The 24,834-nt window shown below is 38.6% G+C and overlaps 2 protein-coding genes across 2 annotated transcripts in view; both read right to left on the bottom strand.

Moving 5' to 3' along the window:
• LOC140245177 (DNA replication ATP-dependent helicase/nuclease DNA2-like) overlaps window positions 1-17,146 on the bottom strand; it is a 33,438-nt gene extending 16,292 nt beyond the window's left edge. The window contains exons 1-17 of the mRNA XM_072324775.1: window positions 17,105-17,146; window positions 15,152-15,208; window positions 14,743-14,797; window positions 14,210-14,332; window positions 11,382-13,195; window positions 10,673-10,827; window positions 9,457-9,525; window positions 8,844-9,005; window positions 8,382-8,406; window positions 7,580-7,642; window positions 6,289-6,374; window positions 4,886-5,008; window positions 4,187-4,310; window positions 3,021-3,119; window positions 2,593-2,710; window positions 1,077-1,254; window positions 320-505 (exon numbers count right to left, since the gene is read on the bottom strand). Coding sequence (XP_072180876.1) covers window positions 320-505; window positions 1,077-1,254; window positions 2,593-2,710; window positions 3,021-3,119; window positions 4,187-4,310; window positions 4,886-5,008; window positions 6,289-6,374; window positions 7,580-7,642; window positions 8,382-8,406; window positions 8,844-9,005; window positions 9,457-9,525; window positions 10,673-10,827; window positions 11,382-13,195; window positions 14,210-14,332; window positions 14,743-14,797; window positions 15,152-15,208; window positions 17,105-17,146 — 3,479 coding nt within the window. The remainder of the gene's footprint in view (window positions 1-319; window positions 506-1,076; window positions 1,255-2,592; window positions 2,711-3,020; window positions 3,120-4,186; window positions 4,311-4,885; window positions 5,009-6,288; window positions 6,375-7,579; window positions 7,643-8,381; window positions 8,407-8,843; window positions 9,006-9,456; window positions 9,526-10,672; window positions 10,828-11,381; window positions 13,196-14,209; window positions 14,333-14,742; window positions 14,798-15,151; window positions 15,209-17,104) is intronic.
• LOC140245051 (U6 snRNA-associated Sm-like protein LSm5) overlaps window positions 1-24,834 on the bottom strand; it is a 340,876-nt gene that overhangs the window by 142,090 nt on the left and 173,952 nt on the right. The gene's annotated exons all lie outside the window — the stretch shown is intronic.

The following is a 24,834-nucleotide window of genomic DNA, read 5'->3' as shown; positions in this document are numbered from 1 at the left end:
TACCTAAATGGTAATCAAAAGGTTAATAATGGCTACCTGCCTTAAAAAAAAAAAAAAAAAAAAAACAGCTGTTTTATTTCTCGAAATGGTCATTCAGTACAGACTTGATCATGTACAGAAGCTTATGACTGAATGAAATTTTTGTGGATATACCAGTAATACATATCTAATCATGTAACCTCAAGATATTTAGCAGATGATTTTATCTTCTCTTAGATATGGTATAAAATTGGGTGTTGACCTAACTTTTTAGAGAGGCATTCTGACATTTAGCCAATAATCTTCATGGAGGGACTTTTTTTTTTTAAGGTTAAGCTACCTGTCGCTAGCCTCTTTGCACCAGATGTTTCTGGTGGTATTCTGCTTCTGTGCTGCTTCGTGTTCCAATGAGCACAGCAGATACCAGTGTGCGAAGTACTGGAGGTGTGAGTCTAACAGGTGGTTGGTCTTTTCGTTGAAGAGTTCTTGCATGGAGGAAGACAGCTGTGTGTTACAGCCAGAAATCCTGCAGATAGAGGGGTGCATCAAAAGAGGTCAACTAAAAATAATTTCTGCAATGCAATGATGGTGTATGGTGTAAGAAAGAACATGTTCATGTGAAAGTGACATGGACATTGTGCTAGTTTGTGCCAATAAGACAACATAAAACGGACAGAAATATCAAAATCAATAAGCTTTATTACCTTTGTTTTCCAGGGTGATGAGAAATTTTGTAAAGTGGCACTTTCATGTTGACTGTATGTACCATCTACCTACAACATCTGGCAGAGATTCGATGGTTGTGGAAATAAAGGTTGATGCACATTGTTAGTATGCTGCAACACAAAAACAAAACAAAGAAGAAACGGTTACAATGTAAGAGGGGCTTGAACATCATCCACCTTTTGTATACAAAAGGACCTAACATCCAGATCGACATGACCTGAATTTTAGGCTTTTGCCTTAATAAAAACTGGCATCCTGGAACTAAGATTTTGAGAGACACTTGTCTTGCCCTTCAGCTCTTTTAAGTCCTGGTTGTTGGGGATCATCTTTTATTACAGACATCTACGAACAGGCACAAATATTCTACTCACTTGCTCAGCATACCACAAGAGAGAGCATGCGCACAGCGCTTGCAGGTGAAGTCGTCCTGGATTGGTTCGGGCAGAATGGGTGGGGCAAAGGTGGGCGGGGCATCGGGACTCTGGCCAGCCAATGGGCGAGCAGTTCTTGACAGGTGGAATGCGAGCTGGTTTCTGAGGTGAATCAACTCTGCAAACATACAAAAATCTCAATACATTATCATTAAGGAGTAAATGTGTCCATAATCTTATGTGAGCTTACAATTGTTCTAACTTTTAAACATCTTTTCTATATAGCTGATATGACAATCATTTCAGAATTTCAAGCATATCATTTTTCAACAAGCCTACAAGGGATTGTTTAAGACTCACTAAAGTTTCAGCAAAGATATATAAATTGAGAATAAAATGAGAATGTAAGAGAAGACAATAACCGATTTTTATTCTTCAAACTGGAACCTAATGTACCGTGGGAGTAAGCAATCCCCTTCTTCCCTCAATTTACATAAAACTGAATTAAAAAAAAAAAATCAGAATGGCTGTAGAATTTTTTGTGAATCAAATTTTAGGTCAAGCTGCTCTCTCTGTGATTGGCAAATTTGAAATATGAAAAATTCCTTGAATTCTGCTGTTTTAAATGTAAGCTATCTATAGAGGCTATCTCGAGAAACACAAATAAACAATATATATCAGATGCTTATCACACTATGCTACTCTACTGAACAATGTGAAAAACAGTGCAAGCTAGCCACTATTAAAGTATTTCTTTTTGAGAAGTGCCCACCCCCCACTCCTTTAGAATTGCAGTTCACCACTTAAGAAACAGTCACATAGAGTACTGTCATAATGAAAGGCTGTAGATCAGCAACAAGATGTTGTTTTATATCTGGCTAGTTTCCAATCACAATCAATTCAACAAAGGAAACACTATCAAATAAAGAAAATATAATGATTGGATGTACTCTTACCGGTATTCAATTCAGCATAAATGGATGGACGGTTGAATGAGAATATAACTTCAATATGGACAGATTTTTCACAACGTTAGCCCAAGAATTGAAAGGTATAGTAGACTATTAGACTGCTAATGCCCCAGTCATATAGACATCCCAGATCACCCTGGACCACCCCGGATCTGATCCGGGGAGAGATCCGTGTTGACGCCGGGAGGCCAACACGGCAACTTTTGGTGGTCAAAAACATCCGGCGTCATCCGGAGATTGCCGTGTTGGCAGAGCAATCCGGGGTGGTCCATGTGGCTGTCGTGTAACTGCCGTGTTGATCCGTGTAGATGCCGTGTTTGTCCGTGTAGACGCCGCACTCTTCCGGCCTTATCCGTGTAGCTGCCGTGTTGATACCGTGTGTACAGTTATACCCAAATCCCGGATCTCCCCGGATCTCCCCGGACGTCCCCGGATCTCCCCAGATCACCTTGTAGATCCTTGAGCATCCGTGTTTATATGTGACTGGGGCATTACGACTAGTTAAAATAAATCACTGAAACCAAAGAAAGGAAAACGTCACACACCTCTCTTATCCAAGTGATTGGCAGGAACAGCCTTCGTGGCAGCAGTCTTGAGGTAGAGCAAGAAGCCCAGGTCTGGGGATGGGTTCAGGTCTCCCAGCATCAGGCTGTACAGAATCAGCTGTGGGTCAGACACCAACGGTCAAGAAGTGAAATCCACACTGCAGGGTCATTGTTTGTCATGAAAGACACTGTCTACAATTGCAACTGATTGACAAAATTGCTTTCATTGATGTAAATACACATAAGTTTCTTTAGTATTTTTTTTAAAGAAATAGCCATGATGATGACCATGGGCACACACTTGCACATATTCGGGTGGGATCTGAACAAATGACCTCACAATTGCTACACACACACACATAAAATATCATAACACGATGATCTGTTGGGTAGTCTAGACCAAAAACCTAGTTGTACTTCAGTCTTACCTGACTGCGATGCTCAACAGAGTTAGTCTCCCTTCCAGTCTTCAGTTCCAGTGGCACAGTGTGTGTCACAGGTCCTGCTTTGGCATTAGGTTTGTGAATCTGAGGAAAGTTGTACAAAGACTACATTTAGACCAGACCAGAGTAACACATAATACAGAAGCTTGCATTGAGCGCTGGGGCAACTTTGTACGCAGTGTTGACAACAGTTAAATAATAGGCCAAGGTGCTTACCTTTGTATGGTGGTTTGAGGTGGCATTTTCAAGTCAGTCATAGCCATGCATAGTATACAGAGACCCACACTGTGGCTGACTTGACTACACGTACACCTCTCTGACAGAAATGCTACTTTATGTTTTATAACACAGTACTCTTTGTGTATCATCTAATCTTTGAGATGATGTGTATGTATAATGTTATGATAAAATCACTTCCCTCGGTCATTGTACTAGGAATCACTTGTGTCATATGGCTATGCTGATGTTTTATATCAACTTCAACTAAGAGGGGGGGGGGGGGGAAGGATGCTCCACTGCCTTGGTCTATCTGTCTTACACCCTTCCTCAGTCCATTATCTTCTACTTCTTGGATTGAAAAGGGAAAACAAACGATGAAAAATCCCAATTTACATTTGCTCCTTGATGTCACTTCTTTTGAAAAACAAAAACAAATGTAAAGAATGCTCTAAAAGATCTGTCTGCCGTAATCCATATCTTTTATAGGGAAAACAAAACATGGAACAAATCTAAACAAACAAATTTGAATTTCAAAAGCAAAAGTAGACATTCTCATAATTTTGACATTAGTGTGCAGTAAATAATACAATTTCTCTTGATGCTGTCCATCTATATACACAGGGCAAATAGTTTCATATATGTATGTCTACATACTTTTGTATTACATTGCTTGTTAACATTAAAAAAAAAAAAGAGAAACTTAGGAGAAATAGTTTCATACATGTATGTTTACATACTTTTGTATTACACTGTTTGTTTACATTGAAAAAAAAGAGAAAGTTTGAACAAATAGTTTCATACATGTATGTTTATATGCTTCTGTATTACATTGTTCTTCTATTTCTGTAATTGTACTAAAGAAAATGTGATATTGGAAATGAAATTGATTTGAATTGAACTGAATTTAAAAAAAAATGAATGACTTTAGTTACCTTGACATCTACAGTGAGATCGACCTTCCCCTTCAACCCGTATCTTGGTGACCACACCGTCTCTTCAATGTCTCGGACATCAGACACGTTCACACCACATTTCTCAGACTTGACTGAACCGGGCCTGCAAACAAGAAAGCAGTGTTATAAAGGCAGGTATTCACATAGGCGTTCAGACAGGAAGATGCATGACAGTCTTGCATCAATGGATTGTTACGAAATAATATTCTTTTCTTCCTTTTCCCATACAGTGCATCATGTGATCATCAATTTTGCAGCTTCTTTTTAAATAAATTTTCTCCATATGGAATAACAAAAAAGGAAAGGGCCCGACGTACCCAAATTTTTCAAATTAAATTGAATTCAATGTATTTTCAATGGTCATTGCAATAAATTAGAACAACAGTAAAAATTGGTCACAAGAAACAAAGACAGCCCCCCCCCCCCAAAAAAAAAAAAAAAAAAAAATCTCTTGCAACCAATGAGAGAAAATGGACTAATGCCAAATCAAAACTCTGCATAAGTTGGGAAAAGGAGTTCTTTCATACAAAACCAACAATCATGCAGTTTGCATCCAGTTTTCTGCCAGAATGAATTTCGTTGTAGGTATATCTTTGTTTCTGTCAACAACAACAACAACAAAAAATGACTTTCTTCTTTGATTCTTGTACAAGAGATGTAGAGTTTAAAAGTTCCTACCATTTGATGTCCACCCTCCCTCGCGGAGTCGACCCTAGGAACATGTCGCTCCATCGCTTTATAGATTCTGCATATGACTCGACTTCCTCCAACAAATTCTGCTCATCAATCTTCAGCGAGTACCTGGAGGGCGGGTCAGAGGTCAAACAAAGGTCAACACTGAAGGCATCCACTAGCTAGTAGAATGCAGGATTTGACTTGACTTGACTTGATCCTGATTTCAGTTTTCTTCTGCTGCAAGTGTCCCAGGTACTGGGGTAGGCAGCAGGCAGCTAGAGTGTCTAACACATGTCTAGAGACAAAAATAATGTCAGCAGCACCTTTAATGGCTGAGGTAAAAATCAAACAAACAAACAAACGAACAAACAAACCTGCAACCTTTGACCTATCAATGTCTGCATTGTATGTGAAATCTATCCATTACTGCCACAAGAAGATTTCATGTATGGTTGAGAAGAACATCTGCTGTAGTCGTTCTCTCTCCCAATAAAAGGGAAATGTGTCCCAATCTAATACTGTTTTGTAAGAAAACAGAAAAATCAGAGAAGTACATTTGTAAATCAGTAAAAAATCAAACAACATTTTATTTTTCATGAATTGCTAAAGTTTAGAATGTAAGGAAAATTGGCAAAATGTGATGTAGGTGGTTATCAGGTCGCCATTCATTTTGAACAGAAATTTTCACTAATTTTCATTTTTTGCCAAAGAATGAAATAGAGATCTTTAGACCTTTTCTTGGTATATACGTAATAGGCATAATATATTTTTGTGTGCCCCCATCAGTGGCTAGACTCGTCTGTGGCCAAATATTTGACAGACATAAAGATCAGTAAAATTTCACTAATAAATTTACCTCTTTGATGTTTTTACACAAAGCAACATAAGATAAGGATAAAATTTCCCTTTGAGGCAGATGACAAATTTAGTACTTTCACTTTGCTCTTTTAAGCACAGAAATCATTTTGGTTGCTAACAAGACCCTGAAGAGGATTAGTATCTATGCCTGAAACACTTAGCTGCAATACACACATTTACACTCATGATACTTTGAAAGTGATCTATCTATGTTTACCTGTTGATGTACACCGTAAGGGCTTGAAAACCATGACTGTTCTGAGATTAATTGTCTTATCTGTACTTCCTCACATTCATAGCTCTCTCTCTTAGCAGTTTGAGTTTCTTGTACAGTGCAACACAGCAAATACTGGCCAGCTTATAAGTTGTAAGATGTTGAAAGAATATGGGAGAAACTAAAAATACATATGTATACACAAACACAAACATCAAAGAATAACATTCAGCATGCTTAGACTCACTGTGTATGTCACTTGTACAAATTTGTTATTTCTACCAAGAATGTCACACACACAATTATCATTAGTTTTCACTAGTGTCTGACTTACATATCCAGGAGGAAAGACGGCTGCTTGAGAACATCTCTGGCAAGCTGCATCAGCTGGCCTTTTTGGAACTGGCTCTTCTGCAGTGCCTAGAGTACAACCAAGGAGGTTTAATAGCTGGAGTTTCAACTGGCTGTAATTATTCAAAAGTTGTCAGATTTCTATTGATGTACAAAAGAATTCCACAGGTGCACTTGTGCCTTTGAAGATCGATGTTCCAAGCCGCCGTCTTGCTGAGCAATCTGAAGATTCATTTTGGAACGTTATCATTATGTTGCCATATTTTGCTTATTTATTTATTAAATGAAATGAAATTTCAATTAATGATAAAGCATGTAAAACAAAAGTCATTTCCGTCCAGAAATTTGCGCAAAAGAGCAAATCAGAGCTGTATCATGTGAAAATGTTTGAAACTGTACCATCCTAGAAAGCTGGTTTTATAATTTTTCCGCTTAATTTCCACAAGTGAAAATAATATAGAATAATCTTCAAGTATAATTCTTTATTGATAGATATATCAGATTAGTGCCCGGGTATGCCCAGTCGAGTAATTTTCATCTTTATTTCAGCATTTTTTGCTCGATTTCTATTCGCGCATCCTCGTGTCTATACCACCTACATTTTATGAGAAGGGATAGCGAAAAGTGATTACCACCACAAAGACATATCTTCCTTTGAAATTGGCTGGTGATTATGCAATGAGACACGAGTCAGTTGTCTTCGTATCTGCGCGGCATACCCTGTTTGGCACATGCTTCAAATATTTTTGAGCGGCGGCTTCGAACATCTAGCAAAGGGAATAAGACGGCTATGACTCCATTCTCTAGAACCTCCTTGGTACAACCAATACAGCAACCACTTCAACTCACATTGAATTCACCATGTTACACAGATTTGAGATTGAACCACATGAAGTAAGCTTAACCCATTGAGGATGAGCTGATTTTGCTACAACACGCATTTCCCGTGGACACTTGCCCGAGTATACTCGGGACAGGTCTTCAATGGGTTAATAGATTCCTGCCACCCTCTGGTAGGACTCTCTCATAATTGAAGAAGGAAGAAGAAAACAAAAACTATACAATTTAGTGGAACTGCAATTACCCTAAATCTCTAACTTCAAGAGAAACATCTGGTTTTCCTATGCTTTTAACTCAAAGGAGAATTTAGTTAGAAAGTCGATGCTAAGTGTACTACAAATTTCAAATGCTGACTTCACTTCACTTTGAATATTCAAGTTTCATGCACAGGAACTACTCACTCTGTTTTAGATTCTCTCAATTTTTTAGCTCACCTGGTCAAAGACTTCATGAAGCAGCGACCCAAGGAGCATAGCTCGGTTCCCTCGCTCCAAACCCTGCTCAACAAAACATGAAGGTTGCAAATACACATGGAATCAAGAATTTTGTCTATAGATATATTTCAAATACTCACTTAACCAAGTCTACTGGAAATGAAGGCTGTGGAATGTTCCATTATGAAAATGGCACAGCTAAACGGTGTGGTACACATTTCACACAGAACTGCAAACCTTTTATGTATTCATGTTCTTGCTTTTTTAGGGGCAGCTTATTTACGAGTTAAATTCTTGTCTCTACTTCTCAAACTATACAAATGTACAGATGCGCAAAAACATCTGTACATTTACGTATTTATATACATTTCCTTTTGTTTTTCTTTTCCTTTCATATCCTGTGTACCATCCTCTCTTAATTCATATTCTTAGCTCTACTCTAACAGCTATTAAAACGGAGCTCATTTTCCCATGGTTGGAATATTTCCCCATGGTTTGTCATTTTAAGGCTAGAATAAGCATATATATCCCTTTCATACAAATGATTATAAATTCATTGAGGGCTGCTATCTAAAAATTTCATGGAACAGCTAAAATAAAAATCTTTGAGAAATACTGGTCACTCCTTTATTGCTAAAGGTATTTCTGTCAATGAGAGAAGTTATTTTGTTGAACTGTCGATGTCATAACATGCTTAACATCAGCATAGACAAATACATTAAAATGAGTTTAGATGGACTAAATGTCAAGCCTTGATCAAGACTAATGGTGCAAATGAATTCATGATTAAACTTGCACATACCTTAAAATGTTCACTCAAAACAGACCTGCAGTGTGTAAAAAAAAAAAATAAATAAATAAACAATAAATTGGCATCACAATAATGAATGACAAATACAAGTTATTCATTCATGCCTCATTTTTCTGTCTTGTCTTGAACTCTCACAAGCAAAGGATGTTGGATTCAAATCCTGCCTGGGAGTTTCCTATCTTGAAATGATGACTTACCATTGCACTCCTGTTAAATGTGTACAGTTATGACATGTATAACCAACATCTCTGTACAAAGAAGAAAAACATTAAAGTCCTAAAATTATCATTTATATGTCTTTATATACTTATTGATCAACTAAAATGAAATTTCAATATAACAAAAGAAAATTGCCAGTCCCGAGGACTTTGTTAAAATAGGAGTCGCCTGTAGCCTGAAGGGCATGCCTGTAACAAAGGCTATCACAAGATTTGCCTTAGAATGCAAACTGACCTCCTCATACATCTAATACTGTTGGACACCGCCGTTCCCGTCAGCAGATGGTCTGGATTTACGACCAAGAATCCCCCCTGACCGTCCAGCCGGCAGACTCCGCCCGCATCGAAGGACCCGTGGATGGCTACCACCATGCCTTCCTCCACTGCACTATCTTGCCTGTCAGGGACAACATCAAGTATTTCAATCATTAAAATGGGGGTTCTTACTAGAAGCCGACATAATATTAGCTTGTTTCTTGTGTGTGGACTATAGGTTAGACTCATGCAAGGATAGTACATCAGCCTTCAACAAACTTGTCAAAAGAATGATATTGGTATTTAAAATGATTTCATGGATTGGAAACACAGCACAGGTATGTGTAGTGAGCTGAAGATCACTCCTTTATATTCACTGCATTCTTTATTTCTCTATTTCTCTGCAGACAAAATCTTTCCAAAATTCATCAGGGCTACTTATAAACTGCAGTCTTTCTTTTCGTCTCATTTTGTGTTGTGTGGGAAGATTGATTTATTTAGCCAGAATCTGACCTATCACATATGACCCATGACTCAATCCCAGTCTTAGATGTGCCCAAATAACCACATATATCCAGTTTACCATGCTTTACCATGTGTCTCTCAGGATACACTTCAGCTTGGACTGGTCACTCAGGCTTGTAACTTCCAGAATCTTCTCACTAGGAATGATACACATGATAAAGAGTAAGTTGGAAAACAATCACAACTGACTTGTACATGTGGAGAAACACGCCCTTTGGCAATGTAGTTACAGCACTGATGTTAATCAAGTTCCACTACTGGCTTTCACTCATTCACAGGCAAAGTTTAAAAAAAAAATAATAATTTACACTAAATATTTGCATTTGTTAGTAGGCTCTCACTTTTATATTCTGGCCACACCTTTGTACACCACTTTTAGGGCTCTCAGCTTGAACCCACCACCATGCAATCCCTGTATTCATGTTCTTGTTATTTCAACCTTTCTTATCCCTCACCTTTGTCTTGTTCCTGCTCTTGTTTGATGCTGTCTCCCTATTCATCTTTATCCTTCACAGGTTGCCCTCAATGATCCTTGTGAGCATCACTGGCCCACCTCTACCTTTTGTTTGCTCACCCCCTTGCTTTAATCCCCTCCTCACCTTTCTAGCTCTCTGCCTTTGACACCTAACCTACCCCTTTTGTTTTGTTTTGCTTTTTTTTTTTTGTTCAGTGTCCCAAGGCCCTCCAATACTATGCACGTTGTGTTTAGTCCATACACATGTGTATGTGTTTGCTTACTCTGTATGTTTGTCATTTTGCCTCTGATGAAGATTCTCCTATGATCGAAAGCTCAGGCCTCTTTTGAATCTATTTTACACTACTGGGTCTCCACTTATGGATAAGCAGTTTTCAGCAGCCCTCTTTTGCTATTTAATATTTTCCTCTTTGCCAAAGCTATTCTATCCGTGAGAAATAGTGCCTCCTCAGTCCCACTTGAAAATCTATGTGCAGGGATAAAGAACTATCACACAAGTGATGAATATTATAGCACACACACACACACACACAATCAATCAATCTGATCAGCACCAGGATAAAACAATACTTTGCAATGTTCCTACAGATATTTTGAGGAGATATGAGAGTCTTCAGACATGTGCTCAGCCCACAGCAAACTCTGACAACATAATGAACAGAGATTACATTGCAAGCAGAAGCATTCATCAGTCACTAGCTGAATGATATATCTGTTTGAGAGACTCAGTGATAACAAGAAACTTAAAAACTTATAATTTTACATCAACATAGTATTCCATGTATTCCAAGAAAGTAAAGAAATAAAACCTTTCAGTTTCCTTGATGCTGTTCACAAGGTATCTGCAAAGGTCCGCTGGACGCTGGTCAAGTCGGGCATGTTTAGCCCTCTCTGCTGTCTTGGACTTAAAGGGAGACATTCCTGCAAACTTTTGACCCAAACTGGCTACAGAGTTTCCTTCAGTCTGAAGCAAAAGTGAAAGACAATGAAATAAACACCAAGTATGTAACAAGAATACCTCATTAGATTTTGCATCCATCACATGTAGCAGTCTTCAATCAGTGCTTATCATTGTCCATGATGTAATGCTCTTGGGACCCTAGCATCTTGTCACTTAATAATTGTTCAGATGGAAAAGCCCCGCCAACTTAGGTGAAAAATGAAAGCTCCTAGTTATTGCCATTTTCATACCTTGTTTTGTAAAAATTAACCTCTCCTAAAGGGAGACTTACAAGCAAGATGATCAATGTCCGTGTGTCTGGCACATCTCATACGGTGACTATCAGTTTGAATAATATCTTAAAAATGAAAAATGAAAAAGATTTTTTAAAAAGAGCGGAAGAAATTTGAGTATCTGTAGTTACACTGCAGGGATACCGCACACACATTTTTTTTTACATTTTTTTTTTTTTAACACACACACACACACTCATGCACAAGTGGAAAATGGACAATGGAGAGGATGTCAGCATTTGTGCATCACTGATACATGGACCGACAAGTGAGGTATTTTCCTACCGGTTTGTGCTCCTGCATGCTGTCCAACTCCTCCAGATCCAGGCCCTCCAAGAAGGAGTCATCTACGCCATCCCACAGGGCAGCTGTGCCGGGGCTGTTGCTGCTACCATGCAGGGAGACACCTTCCCCTTGTCTCGCCCTCACCAAAGCACCAGTTCCTGGACTCTTGGGTTCACAAGTTGCATCATGCAGTGAGTTTCTTGAAGAGTTTGTTTTTTCTTTTATTACTCCCAGTGGATGTTTGGTTTCATCACCTCCTACGACAATTGTTTCCAAGTCCTCTAGGGAAGTCCTGCATATATAACCTTCTTTCAAGGCTCTATGTGTAGCCTCCATATGTCTCTCTGCATACACAGCATTCTGAATGGAAGGAGATATTGGATGTGTCAGTGGACTTTCTGGAACATCCTCCATCTTACTGGAATGCAAATCTGTTTCTTTTGCAGTGGATGGTTCTTCTTCACATCTGTACATTGGCTCAGCTGGAATGTCCGCACTTGAGACTAAGCTTTTTTCTGCTCTCACTGCAACATCCTCAGCATTGGTTACTACCCGTTTAGCATCATGACATGATTTAACTTGCATTCTACCAGCCGCAGGTAAGGCATCTGGGATGAAGTCGTTGTTGATACAAGGCTGGCTGTCTGGTATGACTCGAGTCTCAGTCATAGACAGACTCAGGCCAGGGCACGAGTCTGGGATGACGGAGATAAAATTGGGATCATCTGCTTCATCTATAATTACTTGCTTTGTCTTTTCCTCAAATCCCTGATTTCCAGCATCATCTTTTGTTGAAATGCATGTAACGTTCTCTGAAAATAATATCTTGTCATCTCTGCGTACTCCATTAGGTGGGGCAGCAGTCTTGCTGGTTATAGGGTCAATGCCATCAATTGATTCTATTTGAGGAGTATCAATTCTTGATAGACACTTTGATGTAGAAAGATCCCTCTCTTGGCTGTCACTTTGACCATACTGCTCCATCAAAGATTTTCTGACTTTCTGCACACCATTGGTGGTCACATCTGACGGAAGACCACTCTCACAGCTCTCCAACCCCTGGAATCGTTTGCTATAGGGCGAATTCCCTCTCAGTGGGGATCGTTTGACTGATCCCGCGCCCATCTTCGGTGAACTATTGTGGATCTTCCTTGACAAACTCAGCTTGGACTCCTTTCTCTTGAAAGGGTTTCTGATCTTGACCAGCGCTGGTTTTAAGTCCACTGTCTCCTCACTTACTACCTCTCTGCTCTCCACCTTGGCGTCTTTGATCAGATGGTCACCAAGACTTCCAATGTTCTGCTGCTCTCCCGTTGCGCTACCACGAGGTGCGTGTGAATCTATTGCACTGGCCGTCTTACTGCACTTTCTTGAGAGTTTGCTGATTCTCCTGCCTGGTTTCACTCCCGTACCTGCCTCACTCGGTCTGTTCTCATCTTGGAAAGGATGCTTGGTGGCTTTTCCTGAGACTTTGAAGCTTGTCTGTCCTTCTGTACTTTTGTCCTTCTCTGCCTGCAGCATCTCTTCCTGGTTCAACCGAGTGGTACCTTCACACAGATTTGCCTCTGACAAGGGTTCCCTCCTCTCTTTCTGCACAAACCTTCCTCCCCGTGCCATTTCCTTGGAGTCAATTCTTGTGGCTGTCAGTAACCTGGTAAACTGTCTCTGCGGCACCGAGTTCTCTGGTGTATCAGGGATGATGAACTGTGAGCTAGGAGAATCATCCAAGACCGTATTTGTCTGGGATGGTTCAGCAGACTGGACCTTGTCCAGCAGGCCACTGGCTGTGCCTGACTCTGGGGTACGAGGTGTTGCTGCAAGAAAGGTTTCCAAAAACATTGTATCAATGTTGATTCAAAGGTTATCTTTTGGTCACCCAATTGGGCAGCTGAAATTCAAAATGTATCTTTATAATTCCTTTTCTTTCGGGCCACTATATTCTGGTTTTTTTTTTTGGTTTTTTTTGGGGGGGGCACCAAAATTTCAAATCCCACGGTTTTAGTGACCCCAATGGGCTACTAGAGAAAAACAGTTAGTGTTGAGCGCTGATATATTAGTACTGACAATGTGGAGTTACCTAATTAGGAAAAAACTACACAAAAAACAGACATTTAGTGATCTATTATGACACTCCTATGACAACTCTACCATGCTAGCAGAACTGGTTGTGCCCATGGGCAAGGCATTGGTATATATACTCACTGCTCAGCCTTCTAAGGTGACTTACAACTGTCAGATTTACAGTACCCCATTCATGAGTATTTCAAGTGCCTGCTTAGTGATGGCACCATATAAATTAAAATAACCAAAAAAAAAAAAAAAGAGAAAACACACACACACACACACACACACACACTCAATGGCTCCAGCGACACTTCATGACAGAGGCATAAAAATATTCTGGTAGCCCTACAAGCTCAGTTTGTGGATTTTGCAGAGTAATATACTTTCTATATTGCCATATCATACAAAACCAATGAGAATTGGAATCAACAGTCCTACAGTTGATAGTAGACTGAAAGCTTCTTGCTCATCAGGGGTTTATCATTGTTGAGGTGAAGAAAGACCAAACTGAATAACACACGCTACATTATATTTCCATTTCACAAGAGATACGCGTATATGCATTTTTTTCCTGTTGGGAGGGGGAGGGCATGCTCTTTACAGTAGGATAAAAAACACAGGTGAGTGAGCACTTTTTACAGAAGTGTCAAACTCAAATGTTTTTGTTGTTGTTTGTGTTTTTTTGTTTTCTTGCACTGTCTTCAGCTGTACTGCAACGGTTCATTGTTTGTATACAGAGTTAGTAGAAGAGATGTGTAGCTCACCTTTAACATTGCTGTGATCTGCTGACACATGACCTTCATGCTGGTTGTGTGATGCAGATGAGGCATTGTTACTGGTGGTACGTTTTGGAAGGGACGATGTTGCCTTACTCTTTAATGTCACTCCTGGAATTAAGAAAGGGAACTTGTATCAGTCATCAAAGCATTGAGAGAATTTTGCGTATGTGTTAGCCAAAGATTTAATACACATTGACAGGTCACTATGATCTATGGACAAAGTTCAAGAAAAGATAGGAAATACCGAGTAATTTATGTAAATAAAAGCTTTACTTGAATATTGGCTTGCACAAATCTTACGAGTCATGCTTTCTAAGAGACCTTTCAGAAAACTGTAAGGATCTACTAGCATTATTATATAAATTTTTATCTCTTGCTTACATTCCTGTAGAAATAAAACTTTGTCAAAATTCCATTATATCATTAATGGTGTAAAGATATCTTATGCCATCTAAAATCACATGAAGCATAAAGTGCAAAATGACATGACTGCTGCTTATCAAAATTCATACCTGTACCTTTCTTGGGAACAGGCATCACTTGTGTAAACAGAGCTGAAGGCATTTCAGATTTCTGGAAAAAGAAAACAAATAATGCATTACTGTACTCAATGACATCCTGAATACAAATCTTGAATACCTGCTTGTAATACCTGCAACTAATAACACATGAAATAAAAATAAAAAATCAATGACAACACAAAGAGTACAGACAAACAGTTGATAGTTGAACAAGCAAACAACTTAAAACAAAAATACACTTGCATAGTATGGATGGATGCAAATCACATTTGCTCTAATAGAAAAGATGTGATCACGGATGCAATGAAGACCTCAACAGTTTCTCTAAATTCTGTTGTGATGGTATACTAGTAGTGACAGTATTTTCACATGAATCAGTCTTCACCTACCCATCTGTAGCTTTTACCTTTTTGAAGAAGTTCTCAATGGTCGACTGATGTCCATGCCTACCACTGGAAGTTTCCTGTGGGCAATTCAGACAGGAAAAAGAGATACTTTAGTATGCAGTTTTATATGAGTATTTACACCCAGATCACGTGCCACAACTGTATAACTTGTCAAGATTTTCAATCACCACTTGCTTATTCATCCAAATTTAACCTACGTTAGTTGTAGATTGGCGAGCCCTCTAAGGTGTAGCAATGTGCCTCAGTCTAACAAGAAGGCCATAGCAAGACCAAAAAAAAAAAAAATTGTTGTATTGGCGTAACCCGCCCGACCCTAAAAAAAAAACCCGACCCTGAACTTTTCAACAACGAAAAAAAGAAGGAAATACATCGTTTTTACCGAGAGAGGGCGCGATACAGGTTTGCGAATTATCAAAAACAACAACAACAACAGCTGGTGTCGGAAAATGGCAGCGCAGTACAGCGTGTCGGTGACCGGCAAGTCCGGTTTGAAGATTTTATTTAATATTATTCGGAGAATCGATTTGTCTGTGGCGCTGGGTGAGTTAGCGCAGGAATTTGTTCGTTCGTATTCTGACCGGTATGTCGTGACGGCTGTTAAAGTGGGGAAGGCGGAAACAGGTCCGTTCAAAGATGTCCTGCTGTCCGACCAGATACGAGTGGGGGGCCAGGGTGTTTTTCCATGTCCAAAATATGATTCTTTTAAACCGGTGATATAACAAACTTTGGATGCAACAGACCCTCTCTATCGAATGGGGTTTTGTTAAATGAGTTTTACACGTAAAATACAGGTAGCAAAAAAAAAATTAAAAAATCCTCCTGCCCGACCCTATTTGAAAATCTCATGTTACGCCAATACAACATTTTTTTTTTTTTTTGCCCAACGTAAATACAGATACTTTGGGAGGGATTAGGTAATTTCTATTTAGATACAGTATTAGTTTCCAGACATTTGTAACAATCAGCAAACAGAGCATAGCACCGGCGAACATGAGAACTAATGAGAGAGAAACACATACCGGGTACTGTATATGCCATAATATTTAGCGAGTCTGCATTTTTGCAAAGCAGGACTTCACTGCGATTTTCGTGAGTGGTTAATTCGCGGTCGTGGAGTGTAGTACTGAATGCAGAAATGTATGTGCACATCACATTCATCAGGATAAGAGTCAATATTTTAATGTGTCTTTAAATTCATGAATAGCACCTGACTCACAAAATGCTCGAAAAATAAAAAGCTCACAAAGATTTGGCGTATATAGTAGACACTGCCTAGTATCTTCCAGGCAATACTGTTTAGCTTGATATTAATGAAACAGAAAATTGTCAGATAAAATGAATCAAATTGCAGATGAATATAGAAGAAATAAAACTCAAACAAGATTCACAAAAAAAAAAAACACACAAAAAAATAAAAACACAAAACACAGTGCAATGGTATATTAAGCAACAATTGAAAATTGACATATATTTCGCAGTGCCCAGCTGCTGACTTTGTGCATGCGTGTGTGTGTTTTGGGGGCGGGGATCATCCTACAAATACACATCATGAATGCCAACAGATATTCCATAATGAATGCTGTCAACAATATTTTACTTTGATCTGAAACATTCAATACGATTTAGCTTTTGTCTCCAGGTTTAGAAAGTCTCCACCAACACTATTCTTAGGCTAAATTCAGTGCAACTAAATTTCACCTACTGTCCAAGTCACTTACCAGTCATTTCCTCATATTTGGAGTCAGAATTTACTGGAGGGACATATATTTGATACCATAGTAACAATCACTTGTTAATCTGATACATGATGACAAATATGCTCTTTGTCTTTTATTAGGAACTGTTACATTTTTCGTTACCGGTATATTACTGTCAAAAATATATTGCTTCTATAGAGTGATTTGTTATCTGCGTGTGCCTGTATTGCTTTATGTACCAGTATATTCAGTTACCTTAGTCTTTAAAGACTTCGCAGTCTTGGCAGGTTTCACCATTGTGTACCAGAAGTTGAAGTTCTGCCTCGCCAGAAATCACGGGCTTGACGCTTTGAAAGAAAACATTTTTAACATTAGTGAACATAAAATTGCAAGGTTATGCTGCAATATCTATATATCTCATAATGCATACTAAATTTTGTTATGATACATTGATTTGATTAGTAGAATCTCACAGAGTTGACATGCAAATTATGATCATGCTTTCCTTAACAAAAAGCCTTGATTTTTTTCTTCTTTTTTTTTTAGATTTGTAAGAAAAAAGTTGAACTCCTGGGGGGTTTCACAAAGATTAAGTTAAAGTTGGTTTTGGGTTGTTGCTTGCCACTCGCGAGTCATAGAATACGAATTGAATTTTAGGGGCATGGAGGTCTATATTCCAATTTCATATGGCCAGGAGATAGCCATCTGTAGCTGGAGTGCGATTTACGTTGAATTAAATTTACGGGCACTAGAAACCTAGTAATGTACTTTTGTATCCATGTAGATCTGCACCCGCACCAAGGTTCGACCTCCTGTGCCAATTGGATGCACAAAAGCATATTGGTTTCTACATGTAGCAGGTGGTCAAATTTTGGACAGCGTTGGGGTTGAATTAGGGTCTATGGGTGGCTTGCATTAGATATCTCAAATTCCATTTGTATATAATACTACTGTCATAAAGGTTAGAACCAAATTGCACCAAAATCAAAGGAAATAGGATTTATAGCTAATAAAAACTGGTGGAAAATTTACAGGTCAGTGGTAGGCCCTACATAATACTCACTAGCTATACACTGTACAGCATTGATATTGACATCAACTTTCATGTCGTTGCACAAGAAAGAAAAATCCCTCTTCGCTTTAATGTAAACTTCATGTTAATCAATGATACGTAGATCTAGGGCCTAAATCAAATTACATTTATGACAGTGTAGTTAAAGGACAAGTTCACCTTCATAGACATGTGGATTGAATGAATGCAGCAATATTAATCAATAGAACACATTAGCAAAAGTTTGAGGAAAATCGGACAATCCGTTTAAGAGTTATAAATTTTTAAATTTCTGCTCGGTCACTGCTGGATGAGAAGACTACTACAGCTTGTGATGTCACATGAGTACAACAATATAAAGAAAATAGGCCTATACCGGGTAAAGAAAATTCAACATTTTTCATTTTTCTTGCATAATAAAAGAACACTAGACTTCCCACTTTCAGAAGGCAAGAGGGAATAATATCACCCTTAACATACGTCAGTGACAAGTTGAGGAAATGTGCACTTCTTTCAAAAAGTAGAATTTTGTGAAATTCTCTTTACATTTTCCTTATTGACCGATTCGGGTTCGTTGAGGGCAGCAGACATTTTACGGCACAGGGCGCAGCCATAGTGGGTGTATCAGCCGACCCCCCCTGCTCTCCCCCACCCCGGGGCAACATGTTTATCGCGCACTTGTAACAAAGGTTCGCGCACTAGCAACCAATCGCGCACTCAGTACGAGACGCCTATTGGCTAAAGCAGTTTTTCATTCTGCGCGCGTGCTAATGTAGGGAGAGGGGTGGGGGAGTGCGGAGGGGGGGTCGGCTGATACACCCACTATGGCTGCGCCCATGCCAAAAATACACATAGCGCGTCACAGAATCGGTCAATAGAACCTAGTGTTGTACGCATGTGACATCATACACTGTAGTAGTCTTCTCATCCAGCAGTGACTGTGCAGATACTTTAAAAATGTATAACTTTTGAACGGATTGTCCGATTTCCCCCAAACTTTCATCGACGTGTTCTACTAATATTGCTGCATTCACTCAATCCACATGTATATGAAGGTGAACTTGTCCTTTAATTTGTCAGCACTACAAACAAGTCCAACAACATTAGAATATACACCGACCATGCTGACTTGTGGTTGTGCAGCTTCAACACTGTGTAGTGGACGTGCCAGAATTAAACAGTGTGTGTGTGTGTTTTCATCTCTTCTAACCACTTTTAGCTCTACACAATTCACAACTCACACCTGTTCGATAAGTCTATTCTGTAACTATTTACTACGGGGTCAATATGAATTAGATTTTGTTGCTCTATTTCTCCCTCATCTAACAATATCGTCGACGATCCGAATGTTTATCGTCATTGCTTGCGATGATATATTTTTGATAGTTTGCTAGTCCCGTGTACGTAAAACTGCGTCAAGTCAGAATATCTATTGATATTTGTGCACTGTAGTGCAGTGCAGGATCCAGGAGCAACACAGCACTGGCTCGAAAATCGAAATATTTTTAAAAAGATGCATGTCTGTCTGTTACCTAACTCGCCCGTTAATCCCCGAATTCATTAATCACTTGCCAGAACCATGCTCTCGATCACGGAGAGGAAGACGAACATCAATTTCAGTCTGGTCGACGATCAGGAAAATTGTAAATAACCGCGCGCTACTTGTAACAGTTTGAACAACAGATGGCGTTTCATTGCCTGAAGCTCCAGAGCCTGCGAGATTATGAAGCGGTTGTAGACAGTGGGCATACGGTCTATTTATAACCTCTTTGTCTTTGATAGGAATACACAACAATCTACGAGAAAAAGATTGCTTGTTGTGGGATAAGATATTGATTCTGTCTCTTCAGAACATCTTTGATAGGTTTTTATGATGTAGCCTAGATCTAATTGATGTCCTAATGCTTGTACTTTTTTTCTTGTATTTTTTTTTTCACTTTTACTTTTGATTAAAAAAAAAAGCATAGGTTCTGTTCAGACTCAAGGGATCCATTGATGCAAATAATTTGTTTACCATTTGATTATTTAATAGACACTAATGAGAGACAATGATTTACCACCTACAGAAATAAAATACATGAATCCCAGACTAAAATAATGGCATGCTTTTTTGTGTGTGGAAACAATCTATGCCACTAAGCAGATAACTTATAATCATCTATCAAGGAAGATATTATGGCTGAAATCATTCATTTAACCTTATCAAGACAGACAATGTGTAATTGGAATTAATCTGAAGTTCTCAAATGAATTGAAATGAACAGAAAAAAAAAATCAATTTGAGATAGAATTTCAAAAATAGAAAATAAAGACTTCATGAGATTTTTTTTTTTTTTGACACATCAGGCTTGAATAGAATTAGCACATCCAACGGTCAAAGCAAAAAAAAAAAAAAAGAAAGAAAGAAAGAAAAGAAAATGGAAACAAGAAAAAAGGAAAGAGGAGAATAAGCAGCAGCAGAAGAAGAAAAAGTGGTCTCATTACAATTAAAATAAGCTAATCTATATAAAACAAAGAAGAGTTGATTATAAACATCAGTCAAAAAAACATATAGATGTGTAGTGGTGCAATGTATTGCTAGATGATGGCTTATACCTGTCATGCCTTCAGCATGTAATCTTCTTCCTTTCTGTACCTGTACAGTTATACTAGTAACACATGGCACATAACACATTTGAATAAAATTTTCCTACGACATCTCTTAAAAATTCAATTCATGTTTTCTCCTACACAGAAATTATGATATGGTTTGATATAATTTTGAGGCAGTATTGTGGTAATTTTGTGAATTAGTACGCAGTGACTAGCTAAGTCAATATCTTGTCAGGTTTGTCCTAGACAGAATATTGTTTCTTTATCTGAAGTGGAAAAAAAAAATAAATGGTTTGAAGTTGGGCGGAAACTAATCCGAGAGGACATCAGATGACGATTGTACTGTACTGTGACTTGCACATATTTTGTGAAGTGTAAAAGTCCTGTCGGTGATAGCCAGGAATTTGTTTTCATGTTTGATATGCAAACATAATTAATCCTTGTTGTCATGATTGGACTTGTCAAAATTGTGCTTCTGGATCGACCCCACGATGCACTTCTTAACTTGAACTTTACCTATCGCACACTTTGCAACGTTCGATTTGATATCATCCTTGCAATCACACACACATAATTCAAGTAGGTATCTGAAATTACCATCAAACTACTACCTTAGGTATTTATATTACTGAATCATACCAGAATGGAAAGACGAACCAAAACATTTTATTCTCAATCCACAAGACAAACAACAAGCCAACATAGAACACCAAACAAAGCAGAAACATAAAGGGCTTATTGAATGGGGCCCACACTAAACATAGATACAGCCCATCATTCTTGTACTCCTCTAGCTGTAAGTGTAAATATTCAATACCAGGGTACTTGTTTGGTTTTTGTGAGTATGATCTGACATTATGCACTTGTAATCAAGGGTATTCTGTTGATCTGTTCATCCTTTTTTTCACCTTCAGTTTATCTGTAAGTTTGTTTTCCATAAGAGTACACTTGTCATGTCTTGACGTGGCATTACACACATGACGCAAATCTCTCGTTTGAAGAGGCTACACCCCCCCCCCCCCCCTGGTAAATAATGGCAGTGTATATCTTGGCAATCAATGACTTAAAAACCAAAGATATAAAACACCTGTTTCTTGACCCTGGCCTAATCTAAGCATCAGTCATCGCCACAGCGTCACGGGGGGGGGGGGGGGGGGGGGGGGGGGGGGGGGGGGGGTGTGTACGTGTGTGTGTGTGAGTGTAGACTGGCAAACTGGCAATGCTCTCCTTCTTATTCCTGTATTTTCGTTATTTACGGGTCAATTTTTTTCATTTGAAATGTAAAATGGATGACCATAGAATTTCTCAATTTTATATTCGGAATATAAAATTGAAAACTTTAAAAAGGATAGAGAAAATTGAGTTCACTTTGAATGGTCTGCCACAGGCAGATATCCTTATCATGCTCTTACGGAATACGACAGCTGCTGGAGTCATCAAACCCTGGCTTGGCCTCCAGGTTTGTCACGCCTGAGCAGAAAGTTTATTTGCAATGGACAAATACTTCGACTCCCAACTCCCAAACGAAAAATCTTTAACGAGGTATAGCACCCCACTTTCTTCGTGGAAGTTGGGGTCTCGCCTCAAACGAGGGATTGACGGCATGCCACATTCTCCCATTCATCCTTGTGTAGCACATAGTGTAGTTATCTCACTTGATCACAGCGGTGACAATATTTTTGTCAGTCTAGCGTTGTTTTTGTTTTTCCCCTGCTCTCTTCTTTTCTCAATCTTTCTTCTCTTCTCTTCTCTTTCTCTTTCATGTGGGTTTTTTTTTTTGTGTGTGTGTGCTTTATCATTCATTGTTGACATTGCTTGTTGATATGTTCATTCACTCTTGGAGTAGCTAATGTCTGAGAAAAGTTTATTTCCCATGCTGTACATTACATTTTCCCCCTGATTGCATGAATGGAATCTACTCATGCTTGCTGCCCACTGATGTTTGTAATACCCGAGATACGTAGCTTCAATTTCATAGCAGAGTTGCTTGCATGGCATGAGCTACGTTGCATTACATAAACAACTCATTCATGCCATATTACTCTTTTGACACCTGCAATCCCACACACACCTCAAACTAGCCTTTTTTAACCAGGCCTCACATCGTAACTCTCTGCATACCAAATTAATTTGTTGTCCATGTGTTTGTGTGTGAAATTTGTGCACATTTGACTCACTGGCACCAAAAGAGTTAAAGGTTAATGGTTAAGTCCACCTTCATATACATAAGGATTGAGAGAATGCAGCAATATTAGTGAAACACATCAGTGAAAGTTTGAGGAAAATCGGACATTCCGTTCAAAAGTTATGAATTTTTGAAGTTTTTGTGCAGTCACCGCTCGATGAGAAGACTACTGCAGTGTATGATGTCACATGCGTACAACAATATAAGGAAAATATAAAGAGAATTTCACAAAATTTCATCTTTTGAAAAAAGTACACATTCCCTTGACTCGTTACTGACATTTTATGTCATGGGTAATATTATTCCCATTGCCTGTAGAAAGAGGCAAGTCAAGTGCTCTTTTATTATGCGAAAAAAGTGAAAATATGTTGAATTTTCTTTACATTTTCTTCATACTGTTGTACTCATATGACATCACGAGCCTTAGTAGTCTCCTCATCCAGCGGTTCCAACACAAAATGTTAAAAATTCATAACTTTTGCATCGATTGTCCAATTTTCCTCAAACTTTCACTGATGTGTTCTACTAATATTGCTGCATTCTCACAATCCTCATATTTATGAAGGTGAACTTGTCCTTTAATGTCCAACTCCTGAACCAGACTTACAGCCAGGATGAGGGGTAAAGTAGTAAGCAAGTGGCTTCAGCTACTGTGACATTAATCACCTGCACAGTCACCCTTGACTCTTGATCCTGTACATCGAAAGCTACATGTACGTTGAGTAAATTCCTTACACGGTGCAGGATAAAAACTTTTGTTGCAAGGTCTGGTCAAAAGGCTACAAAGGCATACACACAAACACACACACACACTCATACTTACACTCAAAATGAACAATCAAAGAGGCTTGACTAACATTGCATACAATTTTAATCTCCCACATTTTCCTTATCTCGTTGGATAAAGAACTTACAATTGACAAATGAATCTCTTTTTGACCTTTTCTTAAAATATTGTACAAGATAGTTCAGCGGGCTACGAAACATCAATGTAAAATACTGGTGCCCTTTTATACACAGAACAAAAGAAAAATACATAACCCTTAGTTCATCAGTTGATTGCCAATATTTTTTTCTTTCTTTCCTTTTTTTTTTTTAACTGTCAAACTGACTGCCAGTGCTATGCTGTGAAAACAAAATGAGTTACAGAGGCTGTAAATAATCCTAGCGTGTGCTCTAAAATTTCAAAAACGACATCTTGACGTGATCAGTCGTGATCACAGCCAATCCCCTGCTGCATTACCAATGATTCCATCAACCTTACTTCCGATTCTTACGGTGCATTATTTGCTTCAAAATTCAAACACAGCTGACTCATTACCTGCTCTGAACCGCCACTGATACATTCCCACTGTTCCAATCCAAGACATCCTATCACAAATCAATGCATGAACTAAACGAATACACATTCCTTCTCATACCATACAGCTTCAAACAGATATCTCCACTTGCTTAAATTTCCCGCACAATGTCTTCACATCTAAGCCGTTGCTGCAAATAAGGAGGAAGTATAAATTACTACTTAAACAAAGTCACTAAGAAAGCTACTGAACCATAAAGGTGGTTGTTTAAAGTGAGGTAATAAAAAAAAATGTTTCATCAATTTACCTGGTGAACTGGAAAAAAAACACATAAGAATTAAACAAAAATTGAGCAAGCTATAAGAAAAGAACATACTGCAATCGATGCAATGTGGAGAAAAAAAAAAGATCCACCATTGATGAAAACATACACAAAGATAAACTGAGCGACATGGAAGAAAAAACAAAATGATAAATCAACAAAATTCAATTTTGCGCCCCCAAACCATGATACATCTAATACACTACCTCCTTCTGAAGTTCTTGAGGATTTTGCGTACAACTGCGTCTTCAAGAGTGACAGTGATTCCTGCACTCCTTTAATGTGCAGTGAACTCCGCTTTAAACCGGAGTAGTGTCACAGACATAGCATATATCATAAACTATTTAACACAGGGCCAGTTTCTCTTTAATCTTAATTTCCATATGGATATAACATGTCAGACATTAGTACTAACATTTTCCACATCCCTGATGGTAGAAAATCACTGTCACCACATATATCTTTAGGTTCCATCCTACCAAACTTGTCACTTATGTTTCTGTAGCACTTTACTCCCCTCCCCTCCCCCCCCCC

The sequence above is a fragment of the Diadema setosum genome, chromosome 22 (assembly GCF_964275005.1).
Source record: "Diadema setosum chromosome 22, eeDiaSeto1, whole genome shotgun sequence".
NCBI classification, from domain to species: Eukaryota; Metazoa; Echinodermata; class Echinoidea; order Diadematoida; family Diadematidae; genus Diadema; species Diadema setosum.
This window is presented reverse-complemented; position numbering and strand designations above follow the sequence as displayed.